Below are 16,493 nucleotides of genomic sequence, written 5' to 3'. Positions count from 1 at the left end.
CCGTCTGAAAGAGCACCCTACCTTGGCCCAGTCCCCACCCTATCCCTGTAACTCCACATAACCTACACATCTTTGGACACTAAGGGGCAATTTGGCATGGTCAATCCACTTAACCTGCTCAGCATAGGGATACCTTGCTGAAATTATACAGGGCCTTGGTGAGACCACTCTTGGAATATTGTGCACAGTTTTGGTCTCCTTATCTGATTAAGGATGCTGATTCCTGGGATAGCAGGCCTGATGTATGAGGAAAGATTGGATTGGTTAGGATTGTATTCGCTGGAGTTCGGAAGAATGAGGGGAAATCTCATAGAAACCAAAAATTTCAATAGGACTAGACAGGGAGGGCACAGGAAGGATATTCCCCATGGTGGGTGTGTCCAAGCCCAGGGGTCACAGTCTGAGACTATGGGGTAGACCATTTAGGACAGAGATGTGGAGAAATCTCTTCACCCAGAGAGTGGTGAGTCCACTCCACAGGAGGTAGCTGAGGTTAAAACATTGTCAGTGGGATTCTCCGTCGGCGGGATCCTCCGCCCCGCCGGCAGCGCGCCCATGTCTGCGTGTTTCCCGACAGCATGGGGTGGCCCACAATGGGAAGTCCCATTGGCCAGCTGCGCGAAACAGAGAATCCCGCTGCCGGCGGGGGCACGCCGCATTGGAAAACGGGGCTGGCGGGACGGAGAGTCCGTCCTGTATGTTTTCAAGAATCAGTTAGATATAGCAGTTATGGTGAAGTGGATCAAAAGATATGGGGAGAAAGCAGGATTAGGCTATTGAGTTGGATGATCAGCCATGATCTTGATGAATGGCGGAGTAGGCTTGAAGGGCTGAATGGCCTCCTCGTGCACCTATTTTCTCTCTTTCTATGTTTCTGACATTGCAGGGACCGATCAAGTGAAGATTTACTATACCATCCTCTATCATTAAATATGGTGATCAAAATTGCACAGTTAGCTATGCTGAACCTTGTGATGCTATAATCCTTTATATCCGATCATTGATCTACTGTTCCCTCTGTAACACATGCTTCTGACCATACATAATCAGGAAAATTCAATAAATGAGATTCAACTAGCAATTAACTGGGAGACTGTGGAGAATTGATTGTCATATGTTTTGGTAAAAATCAATTTTTAAAAATGTACTTTAAATAAAACATTTAACAAATTTATTGGTCCATGCAGGATTCAAAAAGATGCCCCGGGGATTAAAGCGTCCAACTATCATCCAATTTGAACTCGAGTCTCATTGCACAAAGCCTTACATGCTGATGGAGGAGTGGGGGGGGGGGGGGGTATAACATTGAAATAAACTCCTTTGTTGATTTTTATGATCTGATTTATTATGGACTGTCGCAAGTTAATTGATGATCCGTCTGAGGAGTTTGACCTCTTTGAAGATGCAGCTGTTTCTCTACTTTGATATAATTACAGAGCTTTAATAACACATTCATTGCCAATCGCAGTATAGCACTCATTCAGTGGTGATGTAAACAAGCAGCTTTACAAAACCGTGTTTCATTTAGTAGTTTGGATATAGAAAAATTGCACCCTGCCCAACAGCGACAGGAACAGTTACATACAAACCGTGGCTAAGTTTGTCTGTTCCTGATGCATGTCTATTGGTGACAAGAGTTACAGAATTTCCACAACAGATTGAAAGATGTTACCATGTGAAATCTGCCTTCTGCCTCTTGGTGGAGCTCACATCTGGGATCTTGAAACCCTACTTCCCCCATCTGACTCTCGGCTGAATATGGCTCTCCCCTCTCGGTGGGACCATTACTTAACCAACCTGGGATGATTGTTTCCCTTATCAGACATTCTGCCATCACTCTTGGTCAGTATGGCAATTGAGCGCCAACCTAAAGGCAACTAGTGCTGTGGCACATCTCCATGATAAATATTATTGATATCAGTCCAACTCATCCCATGTTGCGCTCTTACTGTCAGTAGACTGAATGGATTCTTACCCTCGTTTCCATAAGTACTTGTACTGATTTTGTATTTTTATTCTGGATATATTCCTTGGCTGAAATGTGATCAGTCACTTCTTTGAATCGATCCCATCCCATAAGCACTGCACTTAAACCCAAGCATCCACCCTAACCCAGTAGCCCCTCCTAACCTTTTGGACACTAGGGGCAATTTAGCATGACCAATCCACCTAACCTGCATACCTTTGGACTGTGGGAGGCAACCAAGGTATCCGGAGGAAACCCACGCAGACACGGGGAGAAAGTGCAAACTCCACACAGTCACCCGAGGCCAGAATTGAACCTGGGCCCTTGAACCTGTGAGGCAGGAGGGCTAACCACTGTGCTACCATGCTGCTGCAGACAGTGGTGAACTCAGCCCAACGCATCACACAAACTTGCCACCCCCACATTGATTCTGTATACACCTCTTGCTGCCTCAGGAAGGCAGACAGCATTATCAGAGACCCCTCCCACCCAGGCATTGCCTTCTTCCAGACCCTTCCGTCAGGCAGAAGGTACAGAAGTCTGAAGACTCGCACATACAGACATAGGAACAGCTTCTTCCCCCCAGCTACAAGACCCCTCAACGATTCCCCCTTGGACTGATCTGTTCCCAGTAAGAACACTATTCACGACGCCCTATGCTGCTCTTGCTCATGTATTTGCTTTGTTTGTCCCCTTGTTCCGCACTAAAACCAATCACTGTTTGTCAATGTACCATTTGTCAATGTTCTCTGTTGATTATTCTTTTGTCTACTATGTACGTACTGTGTACGTTCCTCAGCCGCAGAAAAATACTTTTCACTGTACCTCGGTGCATGTGACAATAAATCAATAAATCAAATCAAATCAAAGAATAAAAAGTAGCAAGTGTCTAATTCAACTGAAAAGTGAATAATATTTAGGTTAAGTTGGACATTTATTTGCCAATTTCCTCAAAGTGTGGAAGCAGCAAAAACACATCTCCTGGTTGAGTTATCAGGCTAACTATTCAAATCCCGTTCCTACATGGCCAGCATAGATTAGAAAGGTTCTGATTAGAACCTGACCCTGAAATTCCAGTGATAGTAGTGGAATGATGATAAATTTGCAAGTTAGGATGGTGCTTGGCTTGGAGGGGAACTTGCAGGTGGTGTTCCCATGCATCTACTGCCCTTGTCCTTCTGAGTGGGAGACATCTTGGGTTTGGAAGGTGCTGTCAAAGGAGTCTTGGCAAGTACTGCAATGCAACCTGAGGATGGTACACACTGCTGCCACTTTACATCAGTGATGGAGAGAGTTTGGGGCACTGATTAAGCAAACATCTCCTCAGCTGGAATGAGAAGGGACTCAGAGTGCTTCTCCAGCCGCACCCCCCACCACTGGTTTCCCCACTCGAAAACTGTGATAGGTTTGGACCAAATCCCCTCACCCATCGCTAACCTCTGACAGAAAACTCGTACCCTGAGTCTCTGATGAGAGCCATCGATTGTTGCTTTTTTTCCCATTCCTACCCACAGGCTTCTACATTATTCCTTGCAGATTCCAGTGGGTGATGAGTCAGGCCTGGATTGTGTCAATAAAGGCCGAGTGCAAAGTGGTCGAGCCTCAGATCAAGAGTCAGAAGGAGCCTGTTACTTGCTTCTCGAACACCCCACCTGCCCTGTACTCCAGCTGAACTCTAAACCATGGCTGAAAATTGGGCGTTGGCCAATCAAGCACAGAATAAGTAATCCACCATCAACACACAATGCTTCATTCCTGTCAAGGGGGTGGAGGAAGGTTAAGCTAATTGACCCCTATACTCTGCTGCACCACTAAATATTCAGTGAATCCATTGCAGGTTACCCACTCCCACTCACCTCTTCAAGAGAACACAACAATGATAGAATCAACAGTGCAGAAGGAGGCCATTCGGCCCATCAAGTCTGCACTGGAAAGAGCACCCTACTTAAGCCCATGCCTCCACCCTATCCCCCTAACACAGTAACCCCACCTAACCTTTTGGATACTAAGGGGCAATTTAGCATGGCCAATCCACCTAACCTGCACATCATTGGAATGTGAGAGGAAACAGGAAGAAACCCACGCAAACACGGGGAGAAAGTGCAAACTCCACACAGTCACCCGAGGCCATAATTGAACCCCGGTCCCCAGAGTGTGATGCAGAAGTGGTAACTTGTGCCATCGTGCCACAATTAGGGCAGCACAGTAGCACAAATGGCTAGCACTATGGCTTCACAGCGCCAGGGTCCCAGGTTCGATTCCCCGCTGGGTCACTGTCTGTGCGGAGTCTGCACGTTCTCCCAGTGTCTGCGTGGGTTTCCTCTGGGTGCTCCAGTTTCCTCCCACAGTCCAAAAACGTGCAGGTTAGGTGGATTGGCCTTGCTAAAATGTCCTTAGTGTCCAAAAACTTTAGGAGGGGTTGTTGGGTTACAGAGAAAGGGTGGAAGTGAGGCCTTAAGTGGGTCGGTGAAGACTCGATGGGCAGAATGGCCTCCTTCTGCACTGTATGTTCTATGTGCTATATAACAGTAAGGGCTAGAGAGATCAGTTTAAATAGTGACTATTTCAGGGCAGCATGGTAGCATGGTGGTTAGCATAAATGCTTCACAGCTCCAGGGTCCCAGGTTCGATTCCCGGCTGCACCACTAAATATTCAGTGAATCCATTGCAGGTTACCCACTCCCACTCACCTCTTCAAGAGAACACAACAATGATAGAATCAACAGTGCAGAAGGAGGCCATTCGGCCCATCAAGTCTGCACTGGAAAGAGCACCCTACTTAAGCCCATACTGTCTGTGCGGAGTCTGCACGTCCTCCCCGTGTGTGCGTGGGTTTCCTCCGGGTGCTCCGGTTTCCTCCCACAGTCCAAAGATGTGCGGGTTAGGTGGATTGGCCATGCTAAATTGCCCGTAGTGTCCTAAAAAGTAAGGTTAAGGGGGAGGGGTTGTTGGGTTACTGGTATAGGGTGGATACGTGGGTTTGAGTAGGGTGATCATTGCTCGGCACAACATCGAGGGCCAAAGGGCCTGTTCTGTGCTTCTATGTTCTATGTATTTTTTGTTGTATCAGGCAATCACTGGATGCGTTGTCAGTTCCTGATCATATGCTCTGTATGCTGCTGGGGTGGTCGCAATCTATAAAATCTAGGCTTAAGCTTATGTTCTCTTATTTAAAGAAAGGAATACACATCTGTAAACAGAAAGACTCCTGTGGTATCTTTCAGGAATGTATGGATATTTAACATTTGGTACGGATGTGGCGGCAGATATCCTAATGTCATACCCGGATAACGAGGTGCTCATTATAATAGGGCGGCTGCTCTTTGGGATTTCCATCATCACCATCTATCCAATAATACTCCATTTGGGGAGGTACGTTGATATTTCCTGAACTCTATTCATTTCTCTCACTGAGAGATAGTCATGTGATAATTAATTAGAAAATCATAAATGTCAGCGGCGACGGGACAGGGAGCGATGCAGGAGTGGGAAGTGCCCCCAGTTGCATGTTGCCCTCTCTGGACACCAGACTCACTGTGGGAGCACATTCTCTCTGACTCTGCAACTGTCCTTTGAAGGAAGGAGGTCAGTTGCCACGTGTTCCATGGCAAGAGTGTGGAGAGTGGAGCTTCAAGGGTGTTCCGCTACTTGGCAATGTAACCTTTGATGGCTGTTTTTGTCCTTTGTTGATGTGTGGCCCAGCAATGAAGTATTGCTGATGGATGGCTAATCTCTATACCTCCATTCCCCACCAGGATGGTCAGGGGGCTCACCGCTTCTTCCTGGAAGAAGACGTTATCCAACATCACCCTCCTCCGCACTTGTTCTCACATTGAACAACTTCCCATCAGGCCATAAGACATAGGAGCAGAATTAGTCCATTTGGCCCATCGTGTTTGCACCGACCTGCTAAAGAGCACCCTACCTTTCTCCACTCCCCCGCCCTGTCCCTATAACCCTGTAAATCCGCCTAACCTTTGGGAACTAAGGGGCAATTTAACACGGCCAATCCACCTAACCTGCTCACCTTTGGACTGTGGGAGGAAACAGGAGCACCCGGAGGAAACCCACGCAGGCAAGGGGAGAACATGCAAATGCCACACAGACAGTCACCTGAGGTTGGAATGGAACCAGGGTCCCTGGGACTGTGAGGCAGCGGTGCTAACCACTGTGCCGCCGTGCCTCCCAAGAAGGAGAAAACTGTCAAGAGGACCCATGAATGCAATAGCCAAGTTATCTTTGGCCCAGTGATGAAGCAAATATGCAACTTAACCACTGGTTGCACCATGGCAGCCTGTAAACTTGTATTCAGTGTTAAAGAACCAGGACTTAAAGTGGTGGGTTTGGATAATTGGTATTCCCCAGGGACAGTATTAGGACCAATTCTCTTTTTGATATATATTAATGACCTGGACTTGGGTGAATGCATTATAGTTCAATGGTTTGCAGATGAACCAACATCAAGTGGAGGATAAAATGAGGAGGCCAGTAACCAACTTCAAGGAAGGACAGGCTTTCCAATCTCACAAATGTTTGGCTCCTCAATGAAAGTGTGTGTGAGGGGACAGCAGGACTGGTTAGTATAGAAACAGAATCAGTTTAAATCCACTGACATGTCTCTCTCTCTCGCTATATGTATATACCTTTCCTAGGTCTGTGATTCAGGAGCTGTGTGTAAGGCATCGGCCTCAGGATGTGGTGCTCACAGCAGCTTATGAGAAAAGGCTGAGAGTGCTGCTGACAACCTGTTGGGTCCTGGTAACCATGGGGATAGCACTGTTTGTCCCGGACATCAGCGAGGTCATCAGTCTCATTGGAGGCATCAGTGCATTCTTCATCTTCATTTTCCCAGGTACGGCCAGTTCCTCAATGTGTGCTGGGCAAGTTCATTATGACTCCGGGATTAGAACCATCCTTTATGTGTGAGTAACCCCATTCCATCTTCTCACTCACAATCCTTAGGGACATGCATCCCAATAAAGGAACTGTCTCTGCTCCACCCCTCTTCCACTCTATAACAAGCCAAGCCTTGCTGGGATATTTGGATGTCAGCAAACCTCCTGTTAGTAATTTAAACGATTGCCCAGTTTCAATTGTCGACCTGTTTAGTGCAGCAGGCTATTCAACCACAGAAGGCATCATGATCATATTTAAAGCCTGTCCTCACCTGATAATCAGCCTCTTTCCAGCAGGGGTTCTTTTCTAACTCCACATCAGCATCAAATGCAAATGTGACAGACTGGGCGCGATTCTCCGCTCCCCACGCCGCATGGGAGGGCCCCCCGACAAATTTCACACCCCCCGCGATTCTCCCACCGCCCCCCTGGCTCGGAAGAATCGCCGCTCGCTGTTTTTCACGGCAACCGCCGATTCTCCGACCCGGATGGGCCGAGCGGTCTGCAGTTCGCGAACGTTTCACGACGGCGGCAACCACACCTGGTTGCTGCCGTCGTGAAACGGGTGTGAGATGCCCGTTTGGGGCTTGTAGGGGGCCTGGTGGGGAATGAGCACCACGACTGTGCTCAGGAGGGGACAGGCCCGCGATCGGTGCTCACCGATCATTGGGCCGGCGTCTCAATCGGACACACTATTTCCCCTCCGCCGCCCCGCAAGATCAAGCCGCCAGGTCTTGCGGGGCAGCTGAGGGGAAAGACGGCCACCACGCATGCGTGGGTTCAAGCTGTGAGCGTCGTGATGTCAGCCACGCATGCGCGGGTTGGAGCCGGCCAACCTGCGCATGCGCGGCTGACGTCACATAGGCGCCGCCGTCGCGTCACTCTCGGCGCGCCGCCCGGCAGCCGAGAGTTACGGAGCGCCGCTCCTAGGCCCCAGGTGGGGGTGAAATCGGTGCGAGGATCGGGCTACGAGGCCGTCATGACACTCGGCCGAGTTCACGACGGCCTTCACGATTTTCCGCGGGAGCGGAGATTCGCGCCCACAGAGTGAGCCTCTCTCAGCAAGATTTTGGCCTGGATTTTCACTGAGCATGGATGACTCAGGAGCCCTTTAATATAAATGAGCAGATCCTATACTGGGATTCCCAACCCCATCCATTGACTGTTTGATTTTTGGGAGTGCCTGTATAGGGTGTGAGTTGGTTCCTATCTAAATCCCACATCCGGCAATCCTTGACCTGACCGGCTCCATTGTAGAAATTGGCATCTTCTTCGCCTTCAAAGTTTTCATGGAGTCAGACCAGATTTTCAAAGAGTTGTGTTTCACAGCCCCTCAGAGGAGGCACAATCCCTCGTCTGCATGATATTTTAAAAGGTAGATCCCCATGCCAAGCCCCCACTCCCAATGTCCTTTGTGCCAAGCTGTGGCGCTTCCATGCCCACTGACCCATGATACACACATCTGAAAACAAGTAACCCTATAGTGACAGTAGGATGTGTACAAAACAGCTTTGAAAAAAGTACTGCCTTCATAACATTCTCCTTTCTTGAAAATAAATCATCTCACTACGAGTTAATAAAAGTGTCAATCATCTAGACAGTTTAAGGTATCAATAACAAAACTATAAACACTTGAAAGAAACTACAAACACTTGTTTAAACAAACATTGTGAATTGGACAACAGAAATCAGAGAGCCTGAGCTTCAATCAAATAATGCTTCCTCTGTGGAGCAGGTGTTTTACTAACCTTAGAGTTATCTGTTCTCTCAGTCAAGTATACATAATGAAGCTTGGCTGAGAGTCCAGACACCCATTAGACTTGTTGAAACCACCATCCTAAAGTATACATAATTTAATTGACAGCTCTGGTTCCCTGATCCCTACTATCTAATTCACAATATTTTTATACACAAGTTAAGTGGTTTCAGGATTTTGTGGTTTTTATCATTCATACTTGAAAGGGTCCGAATGACAAAGACTTTTATTAGCTTGTAGTGAAGACTTTCTTTTCAACATTAGGAGTGAGTTATGGATAGGTTATTTTTTGCAAAGCTTTTATTGAAACATCCCATGAAACACAATGGGGTTTATTGGTTCCAGAGTGTGTACAATGGCTCAATGGGCATTGAATTCCCATAGCTTTACTTAGGATGAATGAGGGGTCATGGGGAAGGTGGCAGTGATGAGGTGGCATGGATGGTGTATGGGGAAATGTTTGGAGGGTTAGGAGGGTGTGAGAAATGAGGACTGGAGGGTGTTTCTGTGTTCATTTGAACTGGGACGAAGGCCTGAGGCGGGTCTCTCAAACAGGCCGCCTCCACATCCTGTAGCTCCTATTGGCTGCCTCCAAATTTCTTCCCAGGTCAGCTGACCTGCCACCAGCCTGAACTCGTTCCTGCCCCCACTGCCACGCACCACCACTCCCCCATGTGCCCCTTGCAATGAAGATCCCTCTTTTCAGGGCAGTTTCTCCAGAGGCCAGGGTGCCCCGCCCCGCCCACCCACCCGCGGGATGCAAGTACAGGCCGAGGTGTACACACTCCCTCAGAACTGATGAAAGGTCACAGTTCTGAAACCCTGTGCTCCTCTATCTGCAGGGACTGCCAGACCGACCTGCCTTTTACTGCTTTGACTTCAATATAAATTCAGATTGCTGTCAGTCTCTCACTATTTCTCTCCTCTCCTTCGCAGGCCTGTGTCTAGTATGTGCAATGCAAACTGAGCCAGTCTCTCTCAGAGTCAGGTAAACTCATGCCTGTGCCAAATATCATCAATGTGCTGCTTCAAGAGTGGGAGCTAATGCTGCTTAACAAATGTGAACGAAAAATGATGTCCCCTGGGTGGAACGAGGAGACCAAAATCAGGATGGGCAACATCTTGCTATCTCCATATTCACTCCCATGTTGGTTCCGACCTTGACATAAGTTTCCTGATTTGACTCCATTATTATGTGCACCTTTGGGCAACTCCATGTGGTTCAGCTTGTATGGTTCTTAATTCTGTGTATGAAGGTTGTTAGTTCAAGACCTGCTCTGGGGATTTGAGCAGAAACATTAAGGTTGGCACTCCAATTCAATACCGAGAGGCTGCTACACTGCCAGAGGCGCTGTCTTTTAGATGGCACATTAAACTGAGATCCCATATACCCCCTCAGATCCCACAGTATTATTTTGAAGATGAGATGGGGCACTGCTCCATGGTATTGTCGCAAATATTTGTCCTCCAATCGAAATGTTGAAAAACAGAATTTTCTGATCATATTGCTGTTTGTGGGAGCTGTCATTCTGTGAAAAGCAGCTCACCACACTTTCCATCCATTAAAACAGGGACAATATAAAAAACGTACTTCATTAGCTATAAAAGCATTTTGAGATAGCTGGTGCTGATTAAAGGTGCGATAGAAATGCAGGCCGTTATTTCCACACTGTAAAGTTGGACCCTGGGCACTAATCTGAGAGTGAACAGTTTGCACGAGCCTTCTCAGGGCTCCGTTCGCTACAACCCAGTGGATGTCAGGATGCTGTAAGCTGATGACTGCAGCGACCATTTCTAAGGATTCTTTGTGCCCAGGCCTCGTACCAGCAAGAAAAATGCTTCCGTTCACTCACTGCCCGTTCACCAAACCCATTAGTTTTCACACCCCTATTCCAACCAGTTGTGCCCTTTAATTCTCAAGAAAGGATCCCAGGGCCAGGCCATGAAGATAATCTTAGGATTGCCCAATTCCAAATCCCACCCCTGTTACACGTTTAGCTGCTGTTGTATAAAGAGTCACAGGTTCTGCTGCTTTTCACAAACACCTTTATTTCACATTAATAGACTCTGCACAAAACTCAATATTCACATCACCTGACACAAAGGCCACCTGAAGCCTCTTTACATATCAGTGTCAATTATTAAATGAGGCAACTAATTGGAATGTCTCTTAACCCATTACTTAATTGTCTCCCCTTCCTTGGAGAAAAAAAAGTAATTAGGTAAAAACAAAATTACAAGAAACTCAAAAACACACACGTAATTTCCCCCTTCTCTTTTTACAGTCACAGATGTGGAGGTGCCGGCGTTGGACTGGGGTGAGCACAGTAAGAAGCCTTACAACACCAGGTTAAAGTCCAACAGGTTTGTTTCAAGCACGAGCTTTCAGAGCACTGCTCCTACCTGAGGAAGGAGCTGCGCTCCGAAAGCTCATGTTTGAAACAAACCTGTTGGAATTTAACCTGGTGTTGTAAGGCTTCTTACTCAGCGCCGGCTCTAGGGTTGCTGGCGCCCCGGGCAAGCTGAACTTCAGGGGGGGCGGGGCCGGGGGCCAAGGGGGGGGCCGGGGGGGGCCGAGGCGGGGGGCGGGGCCGGGGGGTGGCGGGGCCGGGGGGGGGGCGGGGCCGAGGCGGGGGGGTGGGCCCGAGGCGGGGAGGCGGCGGGCCCGAGGCGAGGGGGGGCGGCGGGCCCGAGGCGGGGGAGGCGGCGGGCCCGAGGCGGGGGAGGCGGCGGGCCCGAGGCGGGGGAGGCGGCGGGCCCGAGGTGGGGGGAGGTGGCGGGCCCGAGGCGGGGGGGGCGGGCCCGATTCGGGGGGGGCGGGCCGGAGGGGCGGGCCGGAGGCGCGGGGCCGAGGGGGGGGTGGGCGGAGGGGGCCGCCCTGGGGGAGGGCGGCCACCGCGCATGCGCATTTGGCACCGGCCCAACTGCGCATGCGCGGGACCCGAGTCTCTGGCGCCCCCTAGCACATGGCGCCCCGGGCGACTGCCCGAGTTGCCGGTGCCTTGGGCCGGCCCTGTTCTTACTGTACAGTCACAGAAACAGGCGCCCTTCATTAACAATATCCAAAAGTTTCTGTGAACTAGCCCCTCTTTTTGTAAAGCAGTCTGACAATTGATAGCTACTGTCGACCCATTTAATTTTTGCTATCTCCCCTCTGTCCAACCTCTGCTTCAAACTTGTGATGTCTATCCTTAACTTTTTTCATTGACACTTTTTGTGGAGAGCATATTTTCCCCACAGGGATTTATTGTCAATGTGACATTCAATTGGTATATTACCCAAATTCCCTAATCCCCAAATTTCTGTCAGTATCCGAGATATATAAAAGGCCATATCCACCGCCACTACAAGGCTTAACGTCTCAGCAGCTTTTGACTCTCATTTTCTTTGTTTCCCCCACAAGAGGGCAACATTTACCATTGTTCCCCAAAAGGAAAATGATAAAACCTCCTGCGCTTGAATCCCCATCACATAAATTTGCATAGGACGCATCACTATAAACTATCAGTTTCAAATGCCTAAGGTCACCTAAAACCGCGAATCTCAAAACACCACCCTGCATTTTTAATTTGACCAATGCTTTATTTGCTCTTATTATGTCTTCCACTTTGGGATCATTCATTTTTGTACTCAACTCTAAGAGATCAAAACTCAAGTCCGGTCTAGTCTGTCTATCTAACCAATTCAGTTGTCCAATTAAACTTTGCAGTTGCTCTTTTTCCATCTTTGAAACCATTGCGTCTTTTTGTGAAACCCATCCACGACTAATTGCTATTGGGCTGATGCTTTCCAAATAAGATTGCTGACGTAAAGTTGCCCCTAATTTAGTCTGTCCGATTTCCAGTCCGATATATTTACATGCACTCGAAGCCTGACTTCCAACCCTGAATCCTTTCCTCAAACCAGAGATTACAATAGCTTTGAAACCACTCGTCCCACCCCACAAAAAATCATCGACATGCATCATAAAGATGCCGGAAAGATTTTCTTTATAGTGCCAGTAAAACATTGCCAGATCTGCTTTCAGCTGGCACAGCCTAACTTTAACAAAACTGACCTTACCAAAAAATAGCAGACTCTAGAGTCTAGAGTCTAGACGCATCATTTAATCCATATACCCATTTGTTCAACTCCCAAAGTACCCCTTCTGTGTTAGCTGCCTCTTTGGGAGGACAGAGAAAAATGTCTCTCTGGAGCTGATGCCCCTGCAAAAAGGCAGCTTTTATATCTATAGATTTGCATTCCCATGCCTTTGTGGCTAATAGAGCTAAGAAGATCTTTAAAATAACCTTTCCTGCTGTAGGTGATCTACCCTTAAATCCTTATCTTCCAAGTTTTCTTCAAATCCCCTTGCCACAAGTCTGGCCTTTGCCTTAAGTTCCATCCAGAAGAACCTTTTCCGTGCAAATCCAACTGTGGGATAGAGCTCTTTGTCCCCTATCCGGTACTTCCACGTATACCCCAAATTCACTCCAACTATGCAGTTCCTGCTGTTTGGCAACTTTGATAACTTTTTCATCTAATTTATTGGAAGCCACCAAAATCTCATGTGCATGTGGGCTTCTACTCCTATTAGTATTCGTAGTCTTACTCGTGTTCCGAGATCTTGATAAACTACGTCCCCTCTCCCGCCTGGTATCTCATTCTGTACTGCTACTGCTTAATCTTTCCCTTCTGCTGTGGGAAGTCCTTTCAATAGTTCATGACCTTTTCCTGCGGATCTGTTCACTCTCCGATGTACTATCTGAACTGGCACTGCGTTTCTGTGCCTTCCATTTTTGAACTTCGTATTCCTAATCCATTGTCTTGACTCCTTCCCCTGAATGTTGTACATTCAACGAATGATTGTACTTTCCAGTGGCCTTCCCTGCTCTACTAATTACAGTTGCATCCTTCCATTGACTAGACCCTTCAGGCAAGTATGTCACTTTTGTAACAACTTTTGGCAGTTGCCCTTTCGGAAAAATGGCCTGTTCTAATTCATCAGAAGTGTTGTGTTCCTCTCCAGAAACCCTGTCTATATCAGTTAACTTGTCCTCATAGTTCTGTAACATGTGCGTACCAGATGACTCTGGTTCCTCGTCATGTCTGTCTGCTCTGTCTAAATTTGAAAATTTATAATCTGTACCCATTATCCTTGATGAATGTACCCTAATAGTTTGACTGCCATGTTGAAAAATAATTGTTTTTCCATCTGTGCCTAGGATCTTCCCTGGGCCATTCCATTCATTAAAATTGTCTCTCTTATAGTGTACTCTGTCTCCTTGCTGATAAACGGTATTTGATGGCCGTATATTAAGTCTTAAAGCTCTGCGAATTCTTTCAGAGACTTCTGCTTCCAAAAAAGCTTTTCTACTGCTATGTAATGCATTTAAATGCTCAGCAAAGGCAGAGCTAATTGTAGTCCCTTCCCAAGCTGGAGGCTGGTCATCTAAAATGGATGGCATTTTAGGATTTCTACCAAACACTAATTGATATGACTATAGCCCCCAACCATCTGCAATGAATTATTTGCATGTACCGCCCATGCTAAAGCTGAATTTAGCGTGCAGTTTGGTCGATCTCCCAAAACTTTCCGAAGCATGTCATCGATAACAGTATGACTTCTTTCGCAGACACCATTACTAAATGGGCTTTCTGCAGCCGTATTCATAACTGTGATATTCACAGTTTCACACATATCCCTAAACTCATCATTAGCAAATTCTCCCCCATTGTCCGTAAGGAATTTTGCCGGTGGGCCCATTCCTGTCCCTATCCATTTTTCCACAATTTGATCCAGAATTACTCTCTTTTCTTTACTTCGTACAATCTTTGATTGACTAAATCTGGTTGCTAAATCTACAAAATGCAAAATAAATATATTATTGGCTTATCCCAGATCTTAAGGTCCATGGCCACAATGTCGTTAAAACCTCTGGTCAAAGGTAGGGTTACTATCGGTCGTGCTGTTGTCCTTCTGTACTTCCTACAAACTTCACAGCAATCACTAACCTGTTCTATCAGTTTAGTATAGTCTTCATCCCTTACCCCTGCATCCTTTAATAAATTTTTCAGCCTCCGAGGAGACGGATGCGCAAATTGCCTCTGCAGTTTTAGTAAAACAAGCTTTTTATCAGCTAAAGTCCCATTTTCAACTGCCATTAACACATCCTTAACAACTGTACTTGAAATATGATTTGTCGGTAATGGAATATAATAGTGTCCCGACTGTGTAAATTGTAAGTCCACCGTCTTTCCAAAAACTGTTGCCTTATCCTGTTCCATATCCAGTTTCATTTGTGCTTTCTTCATCAACGGTCAGCTCAGAAGCAAAGGTATCTCACTTGATACAACATCTGTGCAAATGAAATGATTCACTCCGGCAATATTGCAAGGGATCACCACTCTTTTCAGCGACTTCAAAGTATTATCATCCCCAAACCTGAAACTTGTGGAACTTTCAAGTTCCTTAACCTTGTTACGGTTTTCAGCATTCAAGGAGTCCAGGTAACATTTTAACCAGTCAATTCCACACACAGTAGATATGCAGCCACTCCAATACAGCACAATTGAAGGATTCTGCAACCAACACCCTCATTACCGGCGTAAAACTGCTTGTTAATCGGACAATGCCCTCTGCCTGGTCACTATCATTTTCATCTTCTGATTCTTTTGTGTCATGTGTCTTTTCAAACACTATTATAATGTGTTGGACAGTTGAAAGCATAATGGTATTGAGAGTCACATCAAAAACATCGATTTATCATGCCCCGTGCATTTCTCGGATTGTAAAATGAAATGAAAATCACTTATTGTCACAAGTAGGCTTCAAATAAAGTTACTGTGAAAAGCATCTAGTCGCGACATTCCGGCGCCTGTTCAGGGAGACTGTTATGGCCTTCCTATTGTAGGTTCTAACTGGATTTCTGTCTTCATAATTTCCGGGTCCCGATCTCCTTCTATTGTCTTGGAACCTGTTTGTAGCCGTGCGATTTCGCCATCCTGTTAGTAGTGTATCTTCCATATTTTGCTTTATTGCAAACTGACCTATTTGGGTCACCAGAGCCATCAGAATCAAATGTTTCCCCAGAAACTTTTTTAAAGGTCTGTCATCTGATCAAATAAGGTATCCGCAAACTGAACTCCTGTCAAAACCAGGAGCCTATCCATGTTGCTCACTCTAGCACAGTCAAGTAATTTAAAGGCCAACACAGAAATTCCAGGTTGTTTGTCTGCAGCCTTTTATATAGTCTGCCAAATTCCATTATATACTCTTCCATGGAAAATCCTAAATTTTCCGGAACCTATCAAAATCCGACCATGCTTCATACACACTTAACAAATCATCCGTTTGATAAATCTTAACCATATAACATAATAGAGTCTCCAGACCTTCTTCTGAGTCTAACTCTTCCAATTCCAGCTCAGAAAACAATTTGCTTTGGATTTTACTGTCATAAGGTAGAGAAAGAAAATGGGCAGCACGGTAGCATGGTGGTTAGCATAAATGCTTCACAGCTCCAGGGTCCCAGGTTCGATTCCCGGCTGGGTCACTGTCTGTGCAGAGTCTGCACGTCCTCCCCGTGTGTGCGTGGGTTTCCTCCGGGTGCTCCGGTTTCCTCCCACAGTTCAAAGATGTGCTGGTTAGGTGGATTGGCCATGCTAAATTGCCCGTAGTGTCCTAAAAAGTAAGGTTGGGGGGGGTTGTTGGGTTACGGGAATAGGGTGGATACGTGGGTTTGAGTAGGGTGATCATTGCTCAGCACAACATCGAGGGCCGAAGGGCCTGTTCTGTGCTGTACTGTTCTAAAAAAAAAAGAGCCAATGCCATACCATGTTTTTTCTTTCCCAAGGCTAAGTTACCTTAGTCCACGTGACTACTGCACTTCTCCAT

General features: G+C 46.9%; 1 protein-coding gene across 2 annotated transcripts in view; it reads left to right on the top strand.

Annotated features, from left to right (window-relative positions):
- slc38a8a (solute carrier family 38 member 8a) overlaps positions 1-16,493 on the top strand; it is a 105,807-nt gene that overhangs the window by 86,728 nt on the left and 2,586 nt on the right. For both annotated transcript variants that reach the window (XM_038806101.1, XM_038806100.1), the window contains 3 exons: positions 5,191-5,338; positions 6,619-6,818; positions 9,554-9,605. In XM_038806101.1, coding sequence (XP_038662029.1) covers positions 5,191-5,338; positions 6,619-6,818; positions 9,554-9,605 — 400 coding nt within the window. The remainder of the gene's footprint in view (positions 1-5,190; positions 5,339-6,618; positions 6,819-9,553; positions 9,606-16,493) is intronic.

Source organism: Scyliorhinus canicula, chromosome 9, assembly GCF_902713615.1.
Source record: "Scyliorhinus canicula chromosome 9, sScyCan1.1, whole genome shotgun sequence".
In the NCBI taxonomy this organism is placed as follows: domain Eukaryota; kingdom Metazoa; phylum Chordata; class Chondrichthyes; order Carcharhiniformes; family Scyliorhinidae; genus Scyliorhinus; species Scyliorhinus canicula.
Note: the sequence above shows the minus strand (reverse complement) of the source record. Positions and strands in the feature narration are given on the sequence as shown.